This window comes from Neofelis nebulosa, chromosome 5, assembly GCF_028018385.1.
Source record: "Neofelis nebulosa isolate mNeoNeb1 chromosome 5, mNeoNeb1.pri, whole genome shotgun sequence".
Classification (NCBI taxonomy): Eukaryota; Metazoa; Chordata; class Mammalia; order Carnivora; family Felidae; genus Neofelis; species Neofelis nebulosa.
In genome coordinates this window covers 117,760,462-117,787,325 of record NC_080786.1, presented here as the reverse complement: position 1 = coordinate 117,787,325, position 26,864 = coordinate 117,760,462, and the positions used below count along the sequence as shown (strand labels likewise).

General features: G+C 37.0%; 1 protein-coding gene across 3 annotated transcripts in view; it reads left to right on the top strand.

Moving 5' to 3' along the window:
* The window catches only part of EPHA3 (EPH receptor A3), a 360,460-nt gene that overhangs the window by 209,344 nt on the left and 124,252 nt on the right, over positions 1-26,864 (top strand). For all 3 annotated transcript variants that reach the window (XM_058731685.1, XM_058731684.1, XM_058731686.1), the window contains exons 4-5: positions 18,650-18,805; positions 19,504-19,839. In XM_058731685.1, the coding sequence (XP_058587668.1) occupies positions 18,650-18,805; positions 19,504-19,839 (492 nt within the window). The remainder of the gene's footprint in view (positions 1-18,649; positions 18,806-19,503; positions 19,840-26,864) is intronic.

The window sequence follows — 26,864 nt, the reverse complement described above, 5'->3', positions numbered from 1 at the left end:
AAGTCAATCCTGTACCCATAGTAATCGTTAGAGGAAAGAATGATGGATAATATACATTCGGGAGAGCTGGGGTTTTTTTGTTTTGTTTTATTTTGTTTTCTGTTTCTCCATGAGGAAATTCCTACCACTAGTTTGTCATGTTAGACTGTTCCCAGAGTTCAGAATGGTAACATGCATGTAGAGTAAAATGTTATCAAAACCATATGCATTCCAGGTTAAACTGACTTAGGAAAAATTTGCTAGTTGCTCAAAGTTCTAGGCTGTGAGCATAATGGAAGCAACAGGTAAGCTCAAGGAAGATTTGGTGTCAAGGTCTTGTCTATGACCTTCTGAGGCTGGGCTCTGGGACAAGTTCGCTTAACATAAGATAGCACCTAGCTGGATAGGTCCAGTCAGGACTAGAACACAGGTCTATTGCCTCTCAATCAGAGGCTGCTGTTCCTCCTACATCAAAGGATAGAGTTGAACATGGAAGCTGCACTTATACTTCAAACTAAAATGATGGTACATTAAAATATTTAAATATTAAAATAAATGAAAATAGTTTCTGCTCTGAGGAGTGTTCTGAAACCACTTTATTAATTCAGCGGTTCCTTTCAATGTCTGCTCTTCCTTTAGAAGTGCCAGAATATCCTACTTATTTGTTGATTGCTTGTGAGTCTGTGGAATGTTTAATTTATTACCAAGTGTGATTAAACAGAAAGGTTAGAGATAAACAGAAGGGAGTACAATAGAGCCTTGAAAACCAGTTTGGACAAAGGAGCAGGCTTTGAAGTATAAATAAATTACTGTATATAAAATGGAATCTTTAAATATTGAATTAATAAATGTTTTTACATAAGTAGACTTCATGTTGCGCTACTTTTGAAAAATCAAAAGAATGAGAAAGATGAGTTAAAAGAGCATTCTGTAAATGATAGTAAGATTCTTGAAAGGATATTGTTTCCAAAGCTGAGCTGCTGCTTCTATTTAGATGTATAAACATATCAGCTTCTTAAATCTATAATACCTTATACAATGTGAGACTGAAATATTCTATCTCTAAGGTTTCAATTACCATAGACTTAAGTCTATAATTTTGGTAGAATTATATAAATTTTGGCATGAACTATTTAAATGAATCTCCTTTATTGGAAAAGTCTATTGGGAAAAAAAAAGAAAACAAGCAATAACTGTACAAAAAAAAAAAACAGTACATACTTATCTTATTCAGAAGAGTTTCCTATTTGGCACCAAGGAATTATTCAAGTATCCATTGGGTCTTTAGAAATAAGTCTGTGATCACCTAAAAGAGCTGCCAATTATTGCCATATGTGAATGTGGTTTTTGTAATCTGGACACCTGTCCCCTAGGATTTGGACTAATAGCTCTAGCCTTTTACTTCTCATTAACTGTCAGAAAAGCTATCAGACAGGGGAGATATTGGTCAGTGCCAACATGATACAGATTTGGACAAGTGGCTGAAAGTTACAAAGCTCAGTATCACCTTAGCAAGAGTCTGTACTTATGGAGAAATAAGACTCAGGAAAACGAATGAATTTCAAAGTCAGATTAATTTTGGAGCTCAGTAAAATAAAGATCCTTCAAGAAGTGAGGACAAGATGTGGAGGGAATTCAGCCAAGTTTGTGTTTGCTAGTGCATATGGCAGCCAAAAAAATAAAAATAAAAATAAAACTGCCAGTATTGGGGGTGGGGAAAATGCATCTGAATAAAGAAGCAAAAAGGCTTTGAGCTACAAATTGGAGGTAATCATTTCAGTTTCCTCTGGGGGGACCCATTCTGTGTTGGTCCTTCCACCAGTAAATACAAAGATTTCAAAGGAGGATAAAGTTATTAGTAGCATGTAATGAGATGGACTGACATATCCACAAAGAACCAAGGGCAAAACATTGCTCTGGTTTGTCTATGTTAAATATAAGTTGTGTAGATATAAGATATCTATGGAAATCTCCAGTGTCGCAAAGTGGTAGTTGGAAATATTGGGTAGAGCAAAGGGCTGGCCGAATAACTATCAGTAATGTACTTGGACAAGAGGATACTCTTTTGTGAAATATTTTTGTGAACCCTCTTAAAAAATACAGTTTTAATGGAGAAGGATATTGCAATAATATTTTAAGGAGAAACAAATGCCTAATATATCTCAAAAGTAGAAAATTAGGAAAAGGCAAATGTGGTTTAATGTTGTTCAAATACACTGAGAAATCTGTTGATTTATGTCATAGATTTTAGAAATGTTTGGGTACATCATGAATGTTTAAATATGTATATAAATATATATTAATATTTACTAATTTCTAAGATGTACTTGAAACTTCCTATACTCTCGTTTAATTCTTATAAAATCCTGGTAGGATTCTTCTACTGTCCCCATTTTATAGATACAGAGAAACTGATATGAAGAGGCTTTGTACCTTGCTCAGTTATATAGGTAGTAAGTGATAGAGTCAAGATTTGAACCTGAGCTGCCTGAAACTGTGTTCCTCACAATTACAATATGCACATCAAAAACGTATCTTCTATTAGGGGTGCCTAGGTGGCTTAGTCGGTTAAGCGTCCTGCTTTGACTCAGCTCATGATCTCATGATCTCATGAGTTTGAGCCCCGCGTCCAGCTCATGCTGACAGCTCAGAGCCTGGAGCCTGCTTAGGATTCTGTGTCTCCCTCTCTCTGCCCCTCCCCCACTTGCACTCTGTCTCTGTCTCTCAAAAATAAATGAACATTAAACAAATGTTTTTTTTTTTAAATATCTCCTATTCGTTTTCCAGCAATTGATGTTGCAATTTAAACTATTGGTTCCTTGGTCAGATATATTTTTGTTGATGTGCTCATAATTTTTCTCCTTTTTTGCTTTGGGATAGATAGTGTATAATGGTAAAATCAGGCAAATGTTGGAGTCCACAGAACACAGGTTTTCTATTTTGGAGTCCAAGTCTCCGGTTCATGTACAAATCAAAATCAATATTCTATTCCGAGAAGAAACACCCAACTCAGTAAAGACAGTTTTTCTAATGTGTCTCTGACATGGGACCTTTCTTTACCAGTATTTTATTGTAATCTTTTTACATTAAAAGAAAAAAAAAACTATATAGACTGCTTGATCATGTTGTCTTCTCTGGAAGCCCATATATATATTTTTGGAAACCCATATTTTTGATAACTAATTTCATCTGTTGACAATAAACAAAAGCCTGTAACAGAAAACTTAATTTGGCATTTTGCTTAACATGAGAATATTGGAGTCAGTTTGTTTTTTAAATTTTTTATTCCATCTTCACTTTTTTTTTTTAAATTTTTTTTTTTAAAGAGAGAGAGATAATCTTAAGCATACTTCACATGCAGTGTAGAGCCCAACGTGGAGCTCAATCCCACAACCCTGGGATCGTGACCTGAGCTGAAATCAAAAGTCAGATGTTCAACTGACTGAGCCACCCAGGTGCCCTGGAATCAGTTTCTTTACAGTACAAATATGGTAAATGCTACACAGTTTAGTACAGCAAATGCTTACTTGGCTAACTCAGTGTAACATATGCAAACTTAAATGGTGTGTACTTACCCAAAAATTCATTCATTCCCTAACTCAGAAAATAGGAATAACACCCAACAACTTGAACAAGAAACTCAGATGCCAGTTCTTAAGGTTTCTTCTACCTTATAATCTTCATCGATTCTATCTCCAATATCTATCAATATTTTCTAGATAATATATCTCAAATGAATACAGTTCTTTCTATGATGATAACTATTTCTCTATCTATGTCATAACATCTCTAATTTGGGCTATTTTAGTGATCCCCTGTGTACTCCATTTTTGACTCAGTTCAATGCATTTGCCCCTAGGAACAAGAATGATCTCTTTGAAATGTAAATCTGATTATGGTATACCTCATGCATGAAACCTTTCAATGACTTCCCACAAAACTTACTATATAAAAACAAGCCCTTAATATAACCTTCACAGCACTGCATGGCCTAATTTGTCTGCATGCCTCCCCAGACTAATTTGAGACTCTCTGTTTCAGCTTTACTTTTTTTCTTTCACGTTCAAAGTCTCAAAACTCTTGCCTCAAGGATTTCACCCCAAAGTGATCTGTCGTCCATTTTTTGCTTCTGTCTTTTATATATCATATAAATCTTGTAATGTTTTGTATGTATCATGGAAACGATAGTCCTTACTTTTAAGGTCAGATGGTATCCATATCATAATAATAATTATTATCAATTGGAAGTCCTCTTGCTCCTTTTTGTTCTAAACTAAATATGTTCATATAGGGGAAGAAGTTTCTTTAGGAAATATACCTCATGTTTTCTTTTATCCTAGGGATATTTGTTTAAACATAATTCAAGAATTTTTTTAAAAGATGTGTTTAGAAGAAACACAGACAGGGGTACTTGGGTGGCTCAGTCAGTTGAGCATCTTGATTTGGGCTCAGGTCATGACCTCACAGTGATGAGATCAAGTCCCATGTTGGGCTCTGGGCTGGGAGTGAAGCCTTCCTTCCCTCTCTCTCTGCCCTTGTCCCCCACTTCCTCTCTCTCTCTCTCTCAAAAAAAAAAAAAAATTAAAAGAGGAAGAAATTGAGAGTTTCCTTTATTTCTAGCTTTAAAATACAACTTACAGGGGCGCCTGGATGGCTCAGTCAGTTAAGCTGCCGACTTCGGCTCAGGTCATGATCTCGCAGTCCGTGGGTTCAAGCCCCGCGTCAGGCTCTGTGCTGACAGCTCAGAGCCTGGAGTCTGTTTCAGATTCTGTGTCTCCCTCTCTCTCTCTCTGACCCTCCCCCGTTCATGCTGTCTCTCTCTGTCTCAAAAGTAAATAAACGTTAAAAAAAAAATTAAAAAAAAATAAAATTGAATACAACTTATAATTACTATTAATCATATATGTAATTACAAGTTAAGTATATATTACATATATTACATTATATAGTTCTGCATTTAATACCTAATGGAACACATAATTTAAAAAAATTGTCCTTCTTCCATTTATTTTCATCATAACGCTTTATAATTTGTTCATAGCATGAGAGTGATTCTTTAAAGGGAAATTTATTCCACTAAGATGTTTATGATTTGTTGAACCTAGTAATTGTGCATGGGAAATACTATAATGGGACATTACTATGGAGAGATGAATACAGCTTTCATTCTTCTCTCAAAATGTATTGGTTGCTTTTTGTGAGCCAAGCATTCTAGTAGGTCGCAAGGGATAAAGGTGGAGGGGGGGGATCCATGAAGTGCTTATTATCTTATCTCACCACAGTAATAATATCATAGGAATTGAGTTTTAAAGAGCAGAATGTTATTGATACATATGTTTTATGAAAGCATGATTAGATCTTCAGTATTTAGTTTGTATGTAGTTCTGGTACTACATTGCTGTTACAAGGCATATCAATTATCAACTGAGTTGAACACAGTTTGGGAAGAAGGATTTCAGATAGTAGAAATTTCTCTGGCTGGTAAGAATGCAGATTGTGAAATGTGAAGGCAGGTCAGAATGGGTGCAGGATGTGCCTTTGGGTGACTTCAGACATTACTGAACACGAACTGAATTTCTTTTAGTCACAAAAATTTATTTTTTGTTTTAGGTGTAGCTTCCTACTATATATCAAATAAACTGAAAGTATTATGAAACTAAGATTTCCTTAGAAGGAAAATGGTATGGATCCAGCTGTTACAAATTATGTGCAGGCATTTTCAGTGTACTATTTTCTAATCCTAATTAATGAAAATTTTATTGGTTTCTAAATATGTTGTTAGTTAGTTGGGCTTAATGTGTAATCAGAGTGACAAGTACAGATTGGGGACAGTGCAGAAGACTTTGCTAGGCGTCCAAAGTGCATCAAATCTACCCCAAAGTCTTGGGAAAAGTGCTCACTTTTCCACTCTTGTTGGTATTCTGAGCATTTGCTCTTCAGTATACACTGTGCAGAATTCCAAATACTATGTTATATTTTAGTGAAAATTACCTCTCAACTGTGTAATAGACAAGGTTGAATATTTTACTTTCCTCGGCTGCTTGAGAGTTCTTAATGTCCAGGAGACTAAAGCAATAAAGTGGAATTGCATTAGCCCTTTTAATTTTTTATTGGAAACTATTTAAGGGTTTGCCTTTTTCCCCCTACACAATAAAGCTCCTTGTTTCAGCTGGTAACATAGAGAAAGTAGAAAATGTATTCTATGGTGAGCAGGCAGACTCCTCTGCAAAGACATCCCACTCACAAATAGCTTTCTAATAGACCTACAACAGTGAAGCATTCCCTCGTCCCGGTGACCAGAACTGTCTTCCATCAGAGCCATTCACCTGGCTAGACATAGGCTTGAGATTATTGTTGAAGAAAACTACTATCGACAATTACTGCAGTAAAATGAAGTAAGCAATTCACTGTGTGCCCAGTAAAATCTGTCTACTATCTTTATAGTCAAACTATATAACTTTTTTTGTTAATTTTAGGGTGCTGGATTTACTGCCAATCCTCCATCAGATGCCACTTTTACATTTTACAGAACGAGAAGTCAGCGGATACAAAACACCTACGTATCTGTGTCTAGGAAATCCTCAGCCTTAGATTTCGTTTCTGCTTACAACACTTAATGGGATGAACAGTCAGTGCACTAATATCATTAAGCCTCAGTCATCTCCTCAGGAAAAATAGATAATAGTGTCTCACATGATCACTGTAAGCACAGAAGTGAAATACAAGTGCAGTGCTAGACATGGAGATTTTCGGTAAGGCATTTGTTATATTACTCAGAGGTGCAAACTCTCTCTTCAAGTAGATAGATCTGGGGTAGGTGCTGCAAACTGATAATGCAATCTGCATCGATTTTCTTTCTTTTGTCTTTTTCTTTTTTTCCCCGATCTTTATTTAAATTCCAGTTAGTTAACATACAGTGTAAAGTTAGTTTCAGATGTAGTTTAGTGATTCATCATTTACATACAATGTAATGTATGCCTGAGTTTTCAAAGGCTGCTGGGTTAAGATGTGACTTAATGTCCCATCCCCTGTCCAATCCCTCACCTCTCTATCCTCGTGTCCGAAACCAAAACCCCTAAATTTACAGAATATAAGAAGACAATTATCCTAAATGAATTCTCAAGTCAATCAACACACTTTTAAATAGTAACTCCAAAGAGTAGGTGGAATATATCGATCTCTGGATTGAAGAAATACTTGCAAAATCTTGTCAGTGGTTTTAATTACAAACACACACACACATACACACTCCTGCATGCGGACCCCTTTCTCCTTCCTTCTCTCCCCCCGCCTTCTCTTTCTCTCATTATCTCCCTACTACCCACTCACTTCAAGGGTGGCAACTCTAAGCATAGGTGACCAAATCTGAAACTCTGTAAAATGATCAAATAGAGTGAATGAAAATGGCAGACATCCTCCCACTTTTGTTCTTCATTCATCCTTATGTTCCAAACTTCTAATATGTCTGAGTTATTTGTACTAGAAAGGTGATACATGTTTGCCAGCTATAAGTAATGTGGTTTAATATTTCCTCTGTAATATTTTCTTCTCTTTCTCCCATTCTCTCTGCCCTTTAATTCTCTCTTCCTCTTAGATGAATGTAAGTTAATTTAATCTTCTTATCCTGTTTATTCAATGCATCTATCTCCCAAGTTGCATGTAAAATTCTAGGATAATATAGTGTTAACAATGCTGAAAAAAAGGGTTGTGCCTATATTTAGAAATTAACCACTTTAATTTTTTTTAAATTTTTATTCACTTTTGAGAGAGAGACAGACAGAGCATGAGCAGGGGAGGGCAGAGAGAGAGGGAGACACAAAATCTGAAGCAGGCTCGAGGCTCTGAGCCATCAGCACAGAGCTCCATATGGGGCTCCAGCTCACAGAGCGTGAGATCATGACCTGAGCCAATTTCAGACACTTAACTGGCTGAGCCACCCAGGTGCCCCCAAAAGTAACCACTTTAAGGAATTCAAGCCTATTCTTTTTATTTTCATAATGCCATTAAATACTATTATCTATTGCTCTGTGTCCTGCCTATGAGATTCTTCCCTATATTTTGAAAAGTTTATTTCTACCTTAATTAGGGAGTAGGGAGAGAGATTTTGTATTTTTGACATACATATTAGAATAGATGTACATATGTCAAATCTTATAGTGCCCTTTTTTTCTTTGAAAACTTCGTATTCTTATGCAAAAAGTATCTTTTTCTTGAATAGGATGGAATTAATTTTATATAAAATTCAAATATATAGACATGCTGTCCTATACAGTTATGTACATTCATGTCTTTCCTAAACAGTTTCAAAATAGATGATTGGTTGAAATTTTTATGAAACACTTACTTGGCTAATAGGTTGTTGATCCCATGGGCATCTGTTTATGGTCATCTATTTACTTTTCGTGTTTTCCTGAGAAGTCCATTCTTACCCACCTAGGGAATGAAATTTCAGAATATGCTGAGTAGAAATCTTTTTATCTTGGAACAAATATTTACTTTAAACATAAAAATGAAATGAAGAAAAAAACCCTAGAATTACATGAATTCATTTTTTCTTCTATGTTACCTTACAAATATTAGCCATTTGTAAATATTGAATTCAAAGCAAATATTGAATACTTTTAAATTGCACACTTCTAGTTGATAATATTTTGTGATCATAAACTGAATACTTAACATATAAATGGCACATTACTGGTTTATTTTAAATCCCTCACTTGTTTTTAAAGTTTATTTATTTATTTTGAGAGACAGAGAGTGAGCAAGGGAGGGGCAGAGAGAGAAGCAGAGACAGAATCCCAAGCAAGCTCCACTCTGTCAGTGCAGTGCTCAATGAGGGATTCGATCTCATTAACCATGAGATCATGATCTGAGCCAAAATCAAGAGTCAGAGGCTTAACCAACTGAGCCATCCAGGCGCCCCATAAATCCATTACTTGGCCACAATATTGTCAGTCATTTTAATAAATTTCACAAAATAAAAATGGAATGGAAAGCTGATAGATTATAAGATGTGTTGAAGTATAAATTTGAAAGTTGCAGAGGTGTTTCCTCAGGAAAAAAATGGACATTATTTTAAAATAAACTAACCTAAAAAGTAAAGCAAGTCTAAAGGACCCCTGATACAATATAATGATGTCACCATTTCTCAAAATTCTATATGGTGATCTCTTTTGGAGAGTGTATAGTTAATGATATAACTAAGAGGGCAAATATTTTTGCGTCATGTCTTATAGCATTCACAGAATTTTGTTTTGTTTTGTTTTTCCTCTGAGTTTTCTACTTTTTATAGGTTCCCTTTAAATTCAGGATTTAAAAAAATTGTATTGTTTTCTGTATAAATGTTCCTAAATGAGATATAGTTACTTGAGATAAAAATGTGAAATTCACTGGGGTGCCTGGGTGGCTCAGTCAGTTAAGCGTCCGACTTCAGCTCAGGTCATGATCTCATGGTTAGTGACTTCGAGTCCTGCGTAGGACACTGTGCTGACAGCTGAGTCTGGAGCCTGCTTCAGGTTCTGAGTTTCCCTCTCTCTCTCTGCCCCTCCCCAGCTTGTACTCTGTCTCTCTCTCTCAAAAATTAAACATTAAAAATTTTTTTTTGAAATGTGAAATTCACATTAGTGAAGCTACCAACATTCACAGTCGACAATAATTTCTCCCATGTTGCATTTTTTTAAAGAAAAGAGAAGAAAAAGGGAACAGAGCAGTAGAATAGAAACAAGAACTAGTAAAAACCATGGTGAGAGTGTGTGTGTGTACGTGTGTGTGCATTTGTGAGTGAGAGTGTGCTTTTGATGTATAAATCCAAGCCACACATGTAGTATGCATAGTTAGTTTCTTACTTTCCTGACGTAAGCCTAAAGCTCATGACTTATGTCTCAAACTCGTACTCTGGGTGATTTCAAATCTATTTTGGAAATTCTATTTTCCTGAAATAATTTCATGTGTTTATTTTTCCTAAATTTGTATATAATGGTAAATATTGGAGTGGTGACCTCTCCATGCTCTAGCTATTGTTCCAGTGCAGCCGGGAAGATCCTATTCTGTTGTAGGGCCTACTGAAACATAGAGGTGACTTACCTCCTCCAAAACCCCTTCCTAGAAATAGTTTTCTTAGACATCCCACTGCTCTTCAGGTCTGAAGAACACTTCTGGCACTGTTCCAAAAGAACAGGCTGTCTCTCAGTATACCTGAGTATAGATTTGGGCCCTATGCATTTTAGGGCCATAAACATGGTTTTGTCTTTCATATACCTCCCTTTCCCCCTTTTTTAGTATTTACCTATTCGTTACATACATCTTCCTGTGAATTTGTAAACTTAGTTCATGGGACTTGTTCTCTGGCCATTGATAATTAAGGATAGAAAACTCAGCTAGTGCAACTTTTAGGAAACACAGCTCTTCCTTGAAGGTGGAGGGCAACTGAAAAGCCAGCAGAACACAACAACATCCTTAGGATCGGGGGCTGTTTTAGTATTCTCTTTGTGGTGAGCGTATTATTGGACATATTTCAGTTTTACTGGCACCTGTCTTGCTAAATCTGATGGAACAACAACAAACACAATAAAGTCTTGTTACTTGGCTATCTTTGAGCCACACTAGATTGTGATTGATTCTGTTGTGTTTAATGGTATGGTGACATTTTGCCTTAGGCCTTTTTTATTGAACAGTGGAAGGAACAGAAGAAGGAAACACTTGATCACTTTGTAAATGCTGCACATTGCAGGCAGGGTTTAATGACTGAACGTTGCCACTTCCAGTGTATTGAAATGCCTGGGCCTTGCCTCAAAGCATTGTACCTCTATTCAAATGGCAAAGAATAGAGTTCCTGTAAGATTGTGGAGTGCAGCTCATTTTGGGAATAAACAGTTGCTTTGACCTTGTACCGGCAAATAGACCCTGTCAGGCCTGGAATTGCAAGGCCAGGAAATCATCTGTTTAGTCAGTGCTGGTTCTGGTCATTAGTTTGTGTTTATGGCTGGGAATTGATAATATAGCCCTGTGTATATGGAGCTAAAGTCTGAATACTAAAAGGGACCTATTTACCAACAGCTTTATTTTTTAATTTAAAGTTAATTCAAATTGAAATGAGCCTTTTAACCCTTAATTAGGACCATGTTTTCTCTTAAAAGTCAACCACATTAGTCAACTGGAGACAAAATTCACTTTGCAATTGAAAGGCTGTCTACTTTCTTTCAACAGTAGCCACCATGGTTTACTAAGTGCATTGGTTTTCCTTTCACTATGGTAACTTGACCCATTCTCAGTATCAGCCTGGCTCAAACCCATCAATTAGGACTTAAAGGAAAGTGTGCTATGTAATTTGGGAATAAGGCCAAGATTCTATCTTGAAGCTTTTTTTGTAATTATTATTTATTGTATACACAGTGCACATAATACTCTCTATTTCATACTTTTTCTTTGTTATTTTCCAAAGCTGATAGTTTGTTATTTTACCCCCCTATTGGCCTGCAATATTTAGTTCCTGTTTTATTGTTACTTCTTCATAAATATGGAATCAGCAGATTCCCAAAATATTTTTAACTCATTCACTACAAATTGGTATTATTTTGGCTTCCTTCTATTATATTATTCACATTTCAGTGTTTCTCAATAGCAAATTAACATTTGGCAGGGGCTTTCTCATTTTTGTTCCACTGTGGCCTATCTTGGGATTTTTCAAAAAGTTTTAGGGTTTGTTCTCAGTAACTCAGCACTTAAAATAAGGGAACTAAAATCTAGACAGCAAGGAAAAGACAAGTAAAACCTCACTGCAGATTAACAGAAGAGAAATGTATTCTCTTGAATTGTGTTTTCAATAGTTTGCTCATTTCCCTTGTCATTAAAAAAGAAAAAGAAAACGCATCATCTTACAAAATTAAAGAGAACAATTAATATCAATATTTTTATGCATTGCCATAAGATTCCCCAACTTTTAAACATCCTACTCTATCTGAAATGTACATAAAATCAAATATAGACTTATGTGCTATTGGAGAAGCTGAAACTATAAAACAGGGAATTATCTGGTGGTCAATTTATTTTTCAATGCATTCAATCATGAAATCAGTACATCCTTTGAATACATTCTGCTTCTGACACAGAAAAAACACTGAAAAGAGCAAAAACCTGTCATTTCTTTTTCAAGTATATTTCTTTAAAGTTAGAAGAGAACCTCCTTTGTCTTGTTACCCTATGTGGTTTTATAATTTCAGTGGCTAATTTTAACCCTTAAAGCAGTGATGAAAGTGAAGATACTTTGATATACAGTATTTATTTTGTCTTTCTACTTAGAAAGTTGTAAGAATCCTACTAATTTTGGTACACAAAGTATTAACCGTTCAGAGTGTCAACCTGAAGAGTTGTTAGAGGTAAGCTAGCCAATGTCCAGCATCCGATAAATGAAAAATTAGAAGCATAAAGAGGATAACTGATTGCAAGGTCTCATTCACTTCAAAAACGCATCTTATCAACTGCTAGGTGCTAGACATTGAGCTAGACGCTGGGCATACAAAATGAACAGGAAGTAACTGTCTCTGGATTGCTCAGAGTCTAACCTAGGAACACATAGTAACTAAAAAATGGAACTTCAGACTTATTTCTAGAAGAGGAAGTCACTTTCCCAAAGCCCTCATTAAAATTTGAATACACCTGGACAGTGACTTTGAGATAACACCTATTTAGGAGAAAAGATTACATCAAAACTTGCATTTCCTACTACCTAGTCCAGAGCTCTTCCTATAAGATGCTGAAAACAACTTAATGTGTTGGGTTAAAAAGAAGAGAAACTGAAGAATTTCTTGGTGAAGATAACACTAAAGTGTATTGAAAATTGTCTTAGCAATTACACTTTCAAGGGAGGAGATCCATTTCTAAAATAACCGTGCCATATAGAATTGAGCTTTTTAAAGCTAAGATTATAACTTCTATCACTGTAGGACCAGACACAATAAAGTGTCTTGGTCATTTTGGAGATTAACACATATGTGTTAGAGGAATATCGATAAACAAAACCCAAACACTATCTGAACAAGTCTCATTATTTAGTAAATCCATGGTGATATCCAGTAAGGTTTGAGGAAGTGATACCTCTGGCTTTTAATGGCTATTAATTTATATTCATGGATCATCCTCCTTTTATTTACCAACACAAAATCAAAGACGAGAGTTCCTGCCACACTTAACTACTTTGAAAATCTTCATTACAGGAAGGGAATAAAACATTTATGGGAACACAAAAACAAGGGCGGCAGTTTGCCTCCAAACAGTATTAAACTGTTGAGGTACTCCTTGGTTTGCCCACCCCAAGACTGAAATCTGTAAATAGTTTTACCAGTGTTCTTATCAGTCAAACACTGATAAAATTATAACCTAGGTTACCTGAAGAAATCTGTAAATCAGAATTCTGTCATTTTGGCAGCAGGTTTTGAATATGTGTATACCTATCTTACTTAAGTATTGCTTTAGTAGCTGGCTTGCACCAGGGAAGATCTTAACTATTTAGCATATTATTATTATTATTATTATTATTTTAAAACTTAAGAGCACCTGGGTGGTTCAGTCAGTTAAGCATCTGACTTCAGCCTAGGTCATGATCTCATGGCTTGTGAGTTCCAGCCCGTGTCAGGCTCTGTGCTGACAGCTCAGAGCCTGAGCCTGCTTTGGATTCTCTGTCTCCCTCTCTCTGTCTACCCCCCCCGCCCCCCGCCATCACCACCCCACTCACACTCTGTCTCTCTCTCTCTCTCTCAAAAATGAATAAACATTAAAAAAAAACCCTTAAAACTGTATATATCTGAATCACTACTCTTTTTGCCTGTTTTTTTCCTTGATATTCTATAGTAAGTTGACTAAGATTTCCCATGAGTAAGAGAGAAACATTACTTTCTATTCCTTTACCTGATTTTTTATATGCTGAACCTTTCAGTCTCTGAAATAATACTTAAGTGAAAGAAATGTGCAGATTGCTTTATCACTAGTTTTACATTCAAGGATAAAGGAAGTTCTTTGAAATTACAGTCATTGCTTTTACCACTCAAAGCAAGATACTAAAATACAAGTATTTATGCCCCTTAGAGGTAAAATTTCACATTCACTCAGGAGGATTTTTTTGAAAGACGAACAAAGTACAATAGATAGATAGGTATTTAAGCACAAATCAACTTCAAGGAAAGGAGATTATTTACTGGGAAAAATTCAAAAGTAAGTACTTTATGTAAAGAATTTCTCCATATGCATTTAAAGAGAGTGTTCCCTAACAGTGTAATTTCACTAGTGGATATAAATTATTCAGTCATATTCTCAACTTTTTTGAACAATTTTGGTAAAAGATTTAAAGATCCTGCTTGTAGCAAGAAGGAAAAATGTACTTGTATGTCTCCTATAGGTAGCGGGTCGTGCTGTTCCTGAGGTTGGCAGACTCGGTTCTTCAAGCAAAAACACACTTACCCATCTTCCCATAATAATGTTAGACGTCAAATAGAAAATCCTAGAGAAAGGCGAGAAAACATTGCCCTTTCTGAAATAGTTTCTTACTAGGAGTAGATGACAAAAGACTTGGCATTCATTTAATTAAATAAGTTTTAGATGACAATTCTTCAGTGTCATAACAGCAGCTTAGAATTTTAGAAAAATAATTCATGGTTCTAGAGAATAATTTGCTTTCAATAAGCAATCTATAGGGGCGCCTGGGTGGCGCAGTCGGTTAAGCGTCCGACTTCAGCCAGGTCACGATCTGGCGGTCTGTGAGTTCGAGCCCCGCGTCAGGCTCTGGGCTGATGGCTTGGAGCCTGTTTCCGATTCTGTGTCTCCCTCTCTCTCTGCCCCTCCCCGTTCATGCTCTGTCTCTCTCTGTCCCAAAAATAAAAAAAAAAAAATTAAAAAAAAAAATCAATAAGCAATCTATATAAAATTAAAAGCCAAAAAATCTCTTACATGTTATTAAATGTTTATTTATTTTGAGAGACGGGGGGAGGGTGAGCAGGAGGGGGCAGAGAGATAGGGAGAGAGAGGGCGAATCCCAATCAGGCTCCACACTCAGCATGGAACCCAACACAGGACTCAGTCTCCCAACAGTGAGATTATAAACTGAGCCAAAACCAAGAGTCAGATGCTTAACCCACTGAGCCACCCAGGTGCCCCTTCTCTTTCAGATTATACCACGAATTCTTTGTTATCTTGGAGATGCTACTTTTTCTGTGTATGCTCTAATTGCCCATTCTGTAAAATTAGTAGAGTAACATCTGTTCCAGTGATTTTGACACAACTGCTGTGAGATTCAGTTGAGACGGTACACATGAAAGTTTTTCAGAAAGAGTAAAGATGTCTACAGAATTTAGGGTGTTGTTATATAATCTATCATTGTATCCTGCATATAGTTGAAACTTGATAAATATCAACAAATTGGATAGGTAAAGCCTATCAGCAAGCTACCAGGTGCTGGAAGATACAGAGTAGAGGCTGTCCCTGTGTGTCATCCAAAGTCCTGGAGCTCTGGGTCCTCAGACATATAAGGCACAGACTGGCCAGTGTGATTTATTAGGATCTTCTTAGCTCCATTAGTCTATAATTCTATTTAGTACCTCTCAACTGCATTCTGTGCTTGTCTTAGATCCTTTGGAAATACTTTCTGCTGTAGTGATAAAAAAACTTGCCCATGGAGAGCTACACAAATAGGGTGTTATTCTTCTGACATTCTAAGAAATATTGAGAGAGGTGCTAGCTGAATCAGCAAGTGCAGATTACACATCTAATTTTCTTGGCCTTTAACTTATTGTCACATGTAAACCATTATGCCAAGAATCAATGCTGGAATTATATAGGTAGAATGGCTTCTGTTACATTTGGACCATCTTCTTAGGGAAAAAAAAAGATATTTTAATGGCTTTCGTCAGATTTCTGTTTGTATCTCTTTGCCCATCTTTGGGCTATCACTCTGGCCGTCCATAGCTATTTGCAATTACGTCTGTGTAAGGGAGGACTTGGCAGAGTATGATTCTGAACAAAATCAAAATTCTGTGAGCAAGCAGAAAGCAGATTTAGGTGTTTAGTATGCAACCAACAGTACCCATCAAGTTCCTCTACTTAACCGCTTGTCTTTTCCTGTTGATCTATTTGTGTATTTAATTATGCTACTTACAGGCCTTTTGCTATCCTTTCATGATCTTTCTCAAGTGAAATTCCTTCTCTGTATTTCCTCCAACAGCTCAATCAGAATGGAATGTTTGCTCCTTGGGGCCTGTGTCAAATGTCTGGTGCCCACTTTCAATTTCAATTGCAAGGGCCCTTTTAAGGTGGGCAGAACTAGGGACATTTGTATCTTCAAGGCTAACAAAAAGCCTGAAGAAGAGTAAATGATTAACAGATATTTATTAAGCAGAATGTATGTGTGTCTACCTATCTTTTACTATTATTATATCTAAGGTTATTTAATCATTTAGATAAAGTCTAGTTACTAGTTTGTGTCACATTCTTAACTTAAAGGTTTATTGACTGTAGCTACTTTCAAGTTATTATTAGAAGTCCTGTGCTGTAGCTAAGAAATGATTATATGACTTGCCTTTTCTTTAAATATCACAGAGTATAGCCATTTATAATATTGACAAAAAGTGATTGTTTAGTGAATACCTTTATGCTAAATGTTGTAAAAACCATAAAAACCTCAAATAAAAACATACAGATAAACTTACAAGCAACCAAAAAACAAAATACACTGGAACAGTGCAACTCAATCTTTTAAACACTTGAGCGTTGCCATCTTGCAAACTTAAAGGCACTCAGTGAGCTAAATTGAAACCAGAAGTTAAGTGCTTAGTTTGTTTATACTTTATATCATTTCCCCTAGAGGCGATATGACATGAGATATGAGTGGAAGTTTCTAACCAATGCTTAGGAAGAATGATCAAAAGTTTATGAGCCTACTCCATGTTTGGTCAGGGCAATAGAATTTATCCGAGTGGCTCTCAATGTGGCACCAAAAGTTGTTCCATTTAATGTAAGATAGTCTTAGAGTGGCCATTCTTGATAGAAACTATAAAACAGCAAGACTAGATTAATGATTGCTATCATTTTAAGTTATTCTAATTGTTTATCTTGGTACTATTTCCCTTGACAGTGTATTTCTCAAGAAACATTCAGTAGGAAGATACACTGTTATGGATATAAGGTGTTACCTTTCAAAATGCATTTAAGGATTATAAAAGTTAAGATTTGTTCACATAGGCTTTACTTGAATGCAAATAACCCGTTGTTCACAATATGAAGCTGACATAGGAAAATTCTGGGATTCAGATCACTTACAGGGCATATTTTACACATAAGTGCTTTAAATCATCACATCTCAACATAGCATTGAAATTGAGTTTTAGAGATTTAAGAAATCATTGACTTCCAGAGATACTCTGTAGGAAACCTAAAAAACGTGGACCCTGATTTTATTTATTTATTTATTTTTAATTTTTTTTTTAATTTTTATTTATTTTTGAGAGAGAGAAAGAGTGCAAGCAGGGGAGGGGTGGAGAGAGAGGGAAACACAGAATCCAAAGCAGGCTCTAGGCTCTGAGCTGTCAGCACAGGGCCCAACGCGGGGCTCAAACTCACAAACCATGAGATCATGACCTGAGCCAAAGTTGGCCACTTAATCTACGGAGCCACCCAAGTGCCCCTGGACTCTGATTTTAATCCTCAAAACAATGTCAAGAGACTTCTTGCTAGGATTTTCACTATGATTTCAGTTCTCCATGTAATTCGAAAATAGATCACATAAACCATTACAGCATTTTGAATTTTACATCAGATTAAACAAAAGCAATACAGTAGAGGTGTATTTCTGTAAAAGCAATAAATATATAAAGAATACTAAATGGGCATCTGAAATCAATATTTCATGACCGGTTCGTGGAGCTCAACAAAACATGTCATTCAGAGATGGCCAGAAAGAAAGAAGAGGAAGACAGTTATTTAGAAAGCTTTAATCTAGTAATTATTTACAAGTAGATCAGTTTAAATAGAAATTATATGTCACTATGTTTCTGAAAGACAAGGAAATTTTTAAAAACCTTCAGTGTAGGCCACAGCTGTAGAAGTTACAGCACTGGAACGACACTGTCAAGGCAGAAAAAAAAAAAAAAGCTCATGAGAACCGATGCATCAAGAATCTTAAAACAAGGAAGCCATGATTTCTTCCTTTCAGTTGCTTACAATTTGTGGGGAGGGAGCCGTACACACCGAAATCAATTAGAAAGAGAGTGAGTGTGTAATGTAGTGCTAACTGCACGCAGATAATGTACACATTGCATCATGTTTTAAAAGGGAATGGCTACATGATGACATGGCTTTGCTGTATTTTTCTCCACAAATAGTTCAATGCCAAGCAAAGCTGTGAAAACATGAGCTGGAAATTTCATCACACTCTAGTGCCAAAATAATCTAAATCTTCAGGGTTTTTTTTTTTTCCTCTAACATTTGGTGCGAATTCAAATGTATATATGTGGAGAAACTACACTGGGTCGCATTATTTGCTTCTGTAAATTCTGGAAGGAAAAAAAATGGATTTTTTTTTTATTCCTAATGAATTCTTCCCCTAACATTCTGAAATCTGTTTTACGTGTTTTGAAAAATACGCTTTCAAAATTATCACCGAATCTTAAAAGAGTGATTTTGTTTGTAGCTTGCCGACCAGGTTTCTACAAGGCTTCGGATGGTAATGTGAAATGTGCCAAGTGCCCGCCGCACAGTTCTACCCACGAAGATGGTTCAGTGAACTGCAGGTGTGAGAATAAGTACTTCCGAGCAGACAAAGACCCTCCATCCATGGCTTGTACCCGTGAGTAGTTTTGCTGCAACCCATGCCTCCATGTTTCTTTTATTTTGTGTTTTTTTTTTCCTTCTGGTTATTGTGCTTCTTTCTTCTTTTTTTAAAGCATTTGGCCCATTTCCTTCCGTTATCCGTGTGCAAATTGAAAGCTTTCTCTGCTTCACTCTCCATGCTGGCTCACCACAAATGCAACATTTATCACACAAAATGAATTAGTTTTTAAAGCACTTCCTGCAACAGGACCCCCAGAAAGAAAGAAAGTTTTCTGTATCTTGGTTTAGATCCTGTATTACATTTGACAGAATAGGGGAGGTTATAGTCATGGGATTTGTGTTTTTACATTTCTATTCCCTCACGTTACATGTAGGTCATAGGTCATAGGGAAAAAGGACTAAGATTTATAAAACTAATAGTAAAGTTTTCATAACTATTCACAAGGGCATTGAATTTAGTAGTAAATTCCCTCATTGGACTTCGTGAATGTATCTTCAACTTTGAGTCAAAACTCCCCCGCCCATGGCTTGGGGACGATAGTGCTCTTGAAGCCATGTGTCTATAATCTCATGGATCCTCTAAGGACGAATTAAAAGTATATAATAGAGACAAGATGGTTATTTACCTCTTTCGGTTCCATTGTAAATTATCTATTTCCCTTGTAGTAGAAAACAGAAGTGAGGCTCATTAATCTTTGTTGAACTACTTTGCAGGACCTCCATCTGCACCAAGAAATGTTATCTCTAACATAAACGAGACCTCGGTCATCCTGGACTGGAGTTGGCCCCTGGACACAGGAGGCCGGAAAGATGTTACCTTCAACATCATATGTAAAAAATGTGGGTGGAATGTAAAACAGTGTGAGCCATGCAGCCCAAATGTCCGCTTCCTCCCTCGACAGTTCGGACTCACCAACACCACAGTGACAGTGACAGACCTCCTGGCACATACTAACTACACCTTTGAGATCGATGCCATTAACGGGGTATCAGAGCTGAGCTCACCACCAAGACAGTTCGCTGCAGTCAGCATCACAACCAACCAGGCTGGTGAGTACGTGCTCGATGCTTTCTGCTCCCGCCATCTCAGAACCAAGTCATGATTTTGACAGAGTGTGCAAAAAAAGAGTGGGGAAGGCAAAGGTTTGAAAGAGTCCCAGAATGTTCTCTTCTGTCACGTTTAAGCAGTTATGCTACGTTCAATACCTCAATTTAATTCTTCAAGTAGGAATAAGTCATATTTATTAGATGATTTTAAACTAGTTTAATCCCTTGTTTTTCAATTTGGAATATTTAAATAACCGCGGCTCTGCAGATGGTTCTTGTGGGGCTCCTTGAAACATTTTGATATTCCAAAGAACTTAACAGACATTGAACCTTAGTTTGCAGAAGGTTATATAGGATACCTAAAACTACAAAATATCTTTACCTTAGTTATAATTATATCATATTTTTATATAGTTATTCTGTTGCTTTATGTTCCTCTGAAGCTCTAAGTATTACAGCTCAGATACAGATAATTCTGATTAATTAAAAATAAGAAAATAAATCCATTTTATTTGATAGATATAATTTGTATTTAAAAATTCAAAGTAAGGAATTTGGAGAAGCATGGTGAAAAGAGGTCTTGGTAGAGAACAGTTGGAATCACTGACCTAAAAATGTTTGCAAATATAAATTACTTTTATATCTTCTATATTTCCTGCTGACAATCTTTTCCCAATTAAAACAAAACACTATATTGGCAGGTTGTAAGCAAAGGCCCTTTAATATGGAATGGAAAAATGAAACAACAAGCAAACTTCTCACCTTTCTTTATCTTACATCCACAATATTTCTCTTTTCTTCACTGTTAGTAAATCTTGTTCTTTTAATCACCCCTTAAATCTTCTATGTGTTTTCTCATTCTCTGATAATTCTTACGATTTTTTTAGTATGGCTTTTTTTTTTCAACAGTGTAGTGTCCAGAATTACTGATGAGACTTTAGTTGTGATTCTCTGAAACATGTGGAAGGGTTACTCTACACAGTATACACAAGGGACATATCAGTGATGCCCCTTTGAAATAAGGTGATCACAATGTTTCCATTATTGATAACTGTGATGAATGAGTAAGAGTTTTCTTTTGTAGCCAACAAAGGCTGTGGGAAGTTAAGCTGATAGGTGTTTATTGTACATAATTGTTGCTGTGCGGTATCATAATTAGGGATACTACATTCCAAGCAGTTCAAGACAGAAATATCATTGCATCCTTTATGCACAAATAAATAACAGAGCCAAAATGGGAGAAAAGGAAGAGACATGATGCGCCCTGAGAATGCTTCAACAAGGACCGGTTTCTCTTGTCGGCTCCCAGGTGGGCTCACCCCTGAGCCAGAAGTCAGGGTTGAGAGGCGACTCTGCCTCTTAGCTGCATTTGGCTTAAACTGCCAAAGACCCTCTGCTGTCTCCTGGGACTCGCCCTTCGCCCTGAGTGGAAGGTGTACTGGATGCCATAGGGAAAGGGAAAGAGAGAGGTCTGAATTCTCTCTTTAGCTGAAAGCGGTCTTAGAACAGCAGCCAAAAAAACCAGCTAAAAACACCACTTTTGTTTCTCTCACGTGGCTGGCTCAGGAAGATCCTTAAACTACCAAAGGCACACAGTTAAGAGATGTCACCCAGGGCTAATGTTCAGTAAGTATGCACCAGTATGACTTTGCTGGTTATACTAGTTCAGAGTAGTTCCAACTACTTCTGCAAGGGAGTTAGGCAGATACATCTGTATCGGCTCATTTCTCAGGTATCCTGGGTAGCCCCCAAAACCCAGTATCTTAGCTCCATAATCCTTGCCCGTAATCTAGCATCCGAAAGATAAATGCTGGCGTAAGAGGGGGGTCTTCAGAGCTTTGCACTGGAACACCTCCTTCTTGAGGGGTCCTTATCCCTGTTATGTCATTGATAGGTATTTTGTGTATAACCCCTGCCAGAGTCCACGTTCACCTGTCTCTTTCTGATTCCAAATCCCTCTTTTGGTCCTACTTTGCTTCTGGTCTCCTATATTGATGAAAGTCTTACACTTTTACATTGTCTCATGGTGATATATAAACTTTATCTGTGGAAAAGACAGGACTTTTAAGTGAAGTGTGCTGAATCATTTTTTAAATCTTGCTTACCGAATCTGTGTTTTTTTCCCCACTGGAAGCTAGGTCTCAGACCAAACAACATATGCTTTTGCTTTGCTTCAGTTAATGGTATTTAAACTTTGTAACTAATAATATTTAAAAATTCGTAACTTCAGTTTATGTAACTGTCTTCCATGAGAGAAAAAGATGAGTAATGTCATTGCTAGATATTGCATGATTATAGTTTCTCATATTCAGTGAACACGGGAATTTTAAGAAATTATAATTATGTGGCAAATGGCTTTCCCCAATCCTATATTTCATGCTGATTTACTACCTTGTTTAAAATAGGAGCATCAATCTGGGTTATAATTATCTCCCAAGTCAAACAAAAACGTATAAAAACAAGCAAGAGCTCCTTCTTTCCTATGTTATCATTGGCCTCTGGCTTTCTGACAATGCATTTATCAGGAAACTAATAGTTCCAGATATACACACTGAATGAATCTAGGTAAGGGCAAACAAGAACAGGCCAAGACATTAAAAAATAAATGGGGTTGACGCTTCGGCCCTCCCAGTTACAAATCACAGGGTAAGACAGATTCAGCAGGGATGGTATCAGTTACTCTCTCTAACCCCACTATCATTTAAAAAAATAATCACAAATTTGTCTACACGATGCACCACAGGCATTTGTATATTTATTTCAGGGCATCTGTATCGTTTTGTGTGCCTGGGGTGCTAGAGGGCTTTGTTCCATCTTCAAATCCCCACAGTAAGATATATAAGCAAGATTAGGAGCGATGCCATTTCTCCAGGGAGTGTTTCTTTGTTTTGCTTTATTTTTGTTCTTGTGAAGGTTAATGGACTGGTAGCCTTGAAAAATGAGCTCTCTACCTACTAAAAAGATATGGCTGTGACAGATATGATGCCATGGTGTTTAAATTCCTCCTAGTCTCTCTATCTTTGACAAGGATATAAAGGGAGAAGGTGAAACGTGTCCCTTTGAATTTCGTTTGTGAGATTGAGTTTGTTGATTTTTCTCTTGATTGCATTGTGAAAGCCGTGTGATGACCACGTGATAAGGCACCTTCTAAATTGTAGGGGATTATGTTGTAAGTTCGGATGTTAGTTCAATACTTTTGCAAGGTATGCCAGTGCGATCAAAATCATGGTCTCTCCATAAAGATTGTATCTATCTGTGAATCTATCAGTCAAACATATCCAGAAAGAACTGCAAATTGCAAAGCAAAAATCTGTAAAGTTATAACTTAGTGTAAATTGTTACTTCCTGTTTTTGTACTTGCATGAGTGTATTTACCTTTCACTTCTGGAAACAATCATTCCACTAGTGAAATATCAGTCTGCTTATTCTCAACCTCCATCATAGAATCTGCCCCCTTTTCACTATACTATAGCATGTAATGATCCCAGACTAAAATAGGGAGCACTAATAGAGACCTTAGGGGCTTTCAGTTTTGAGGTCCACCCCACCCCCATTTTATAGCTGGAGAAACTGAGATCCCAGAGGTTTTTCTAACATTTCATCAAAGAGATCAAACTTTCATTTATGTCTCCCAACTCCAATGCCATTCCCAACTTCTATCCTCATATTCTTTCTATCATCCTATGATTCATGCCATGTAGCTACAAAAATAAATGCTGCCTTGGAGACAGAGAGGGGCTTTGCTGGAACATTTACTCTAACTTATGCCATCCCTAGTAAACTTGGTTCTTGCCTTTCCGCCATCTGTCACGGGGTTACTTAGGGGCGTTCTGCAAGAGATCTTCCTTATCATCTCTACTTTTCCACAGACCTAGCTTCATCCTTCATGCCCTCATTCTCCACAGATGATTTTCCCTCTGTGATATTGTGATTTATAATAAGAAATAATATATTTGGTTTTGGTTCCAGTTCAGGGTGCATGTCTCCTAAAACCCTTGGAATTTCCTAAGTGATAAGAGTAATAAAGGTCTATTTTGTAATTCATAACAACCCCCACTCAACCACACCTGTGTTTATGTTAATGAATCAACTTTTGGAAAACCCTAAGGATGGGGTCGGGTTGCTGGGGGAACCAAACCCCGTGATTAGAAAGTTGAAACTTTCAGCTCCCTTATCCCCCAGCCCCAAGCCCAAGAGTAGGGAGAGGAGGCTGGTGATGATTTAATCAATCTTGCCTACACAATGAAGTCTCCTTAAAAGCCCAAAGGATGGGGTTCAGAAAGCTTTGGGGTTAGTGAACACATAGAGGTGCTGGTAGGTGACGTGCCTGAAGAGAGGGTGGGAGCTCTGTGCCTCTTCCCGGATACCTTGCCCTGTACATCTCTTCCATCTGGCCGTTCTTGGGTTGTATCTTTTTTTTTTTTAATTTTTTTTTAATGTTTATTTATTTTTGAGAGACAGAGAGAGACAGCTTGAGCGGGAGAGGGCAGAGAGAGAGAGAGAGGGAGACCCGGAATCTGAAGCAGGGTCCAGGCTCTGAGCTGTCAGCACAGAGCCCGATGAGGGGCTCGAACTCACCAGCCGCAAGATCATCACCTGAGCCGAAGTCAGATGCTCAACCAACTGAGCCACCAGGTGCCCTCGGGTTGTATCTTTTTATAATAAGCTGGTCATCTAGTAAGCAAAATGTTTTCCTGAGTTCTATAAGCTACTGTAGCAAACTAATTGGACCCAAGAAGGAGGTAGTGGGAATCTCTGATTTCAGCTGGTGGGACAGCATTATAGATAACAACTTGAACTTGTGATTAGCAGCTAAAAAGAGGGCAGGGGGGCCTTGTGGGACTGGTCCCCTAACTCTGGGCTTCAATGCTAATTCCAGGTAGATAGTATCAGAACTGAATTCCTTGTAGGATACCCAGCTTATGGGTCAGAATTGCTTGGTGTGGGGAAATCCCCACACATTTGGTAACCAAAAGTGAAGTGTTCTGTGTGTTAAGTATTGAGATTAGAGGAGGCATATCAGAGTGTGTTTTTCCTCTTACACTGTCCTCACTTATCAAGACCTTCAAGGTTCAGAGGGAAAAGAAAAATGCTACTCTCTACCCACCCCCTCCACAGTTTCTTTAAATCTAATTCCTGCCTCCCCCTCTGTGCTTGCTAACTCCCACTGATTCCTGAGTCTTAATAGAATGTGCTCTCAAGCAAATGTCCTCCCCTTCTAGCATCTTCAACATTCCCTCTCCGGGCTTTTTTCCCTTGCCTTTTGTGTTGTATAGGTGTTCCTTCATCTTAGAGGAAGTTACAAATAATCAAATAACAGCAGCAGCAATAACAACACACACAAAACTGTGTGTGTGCATTATAAATGGTTTGACTCATCAAGGTTTCATCCTATTTTTTTCCTGATTTTCAATCTAAGATTCGATTTTTTTTCACAGAGTAATCCATACCTCTCCTTTTGTTCTTTCATTCATGGTTTGATATCTATCTGCCCTCATTCGATAACAAGTCACTTCCTGGAAATCAGGAATAATTTCCTCTTTGTGTCTCTATGTTAAATTGTTAGGAAGAATATAAACTTCACAAGACCATAGACCTTGTCTCATGTTCACATTTATATTTTTTTGGACATAGAACAAAGACAACAAGGCCTTCTAACACCTTATAATCACTCAAGTGTCTACTGAATGAATAAGTGATTTTTAATGGAAATTTCCATAATTCAAAAATTAAAACACATTCTCTCTCAAATAGCTTTCTTTCCTTATTTTTTTCCCCTCTCTACTAAGACAACCATCATTTCCCCAGTTTGCCAGATTCTAATCTAACATTTAGAAACATCTTTGCTTCATTTTCTACATTTAAGAAGTTGTCACGTACTCTTGATTTTTCCTTTCAATTGTTTTGAATCCTCATGCCTTTTTCTCTATACTCAGTGTTAATTTTTTACATTCCTGGTTATAACATTTATAAATAAGTGATGTGATTAACTTTAATAGTCATCTTTTAATTATGTTGAGATTCTAAGATAAAAAAGAGTAGGAAGTAAAATCCACTGAGATGTATATAAAAAGTGTTAGTGGATCAACAAATACATTTGAGTGTCTCTTTTATGTGCATGTCATATATGCCCGAGCCATGCGGTAATTTACCATCTAAGTATAGAATTAAAAACAATACATATGAAATAAATAAATTTACTTAAGACACTAAACAATGAAATGAGTTAAGAATGTCACAGTTAAGGATTTTAGGGAAACCTTTGGAGAAGAGTCAGATGTATAATAGATACAAATAGATACAAATAGATGAAAAATAGAAATAAACCAGATAGATATAAAGAAAAAGAAATACGTATAGCATAGTATTGGAGCTGAGCTCCCTGAGGAACAACAAGGCTAGGTTGAGAGGAGGAAATTGATCTTGTTCAGGCGTAACAAGAAATCAGGTTGGATAGTAAAGGAAAGCCAACCAACCTGAGTGTTAGATAATAGGATGTTGGAGAAAGATACCCATTTTGAGTGGCAGAGTAACTTCACTAGATTTGTGTTTTAAGAGGTAATATTGAAAAGGATGGTGGGGTGGGTGACACCTGGGTGGCTCAGTCAGTTAAGCATCAGACTCTTGATTTCAGCTCAGATCATAATCCTACCGTTCATGAGTTCAAGCCTCGCATTAGGCTCCACGTTGACAGCACAGAGCCTGCTTAGGATTCTCTCCCCCGTCACCTTCTCAAAATAAATGACCAAGCTTAAAAAAAAAAAAAAAAGAGCGGGGAATAAGTTAATAAAGCAATTCTTAGGGGCACCTGGGTGACTCAGTCGGTCGAGCATCCAACTTCAGCTCAGGTCATGGTCTCACAGTTCAGAGTTGGAGCCCCGCATCAAACTGTGGTAACAAACAGCTTAGAGCCTGGAGGCTGCTTCAGATTCTGTGTCTCCCTCTCTCTCCTCCTCCCCTGCTCACACTCTGTCTCTCTCTGTCTCTAAAAAATAAATAAGTGTTAGGGGTACCTGAGTGGCTCATTT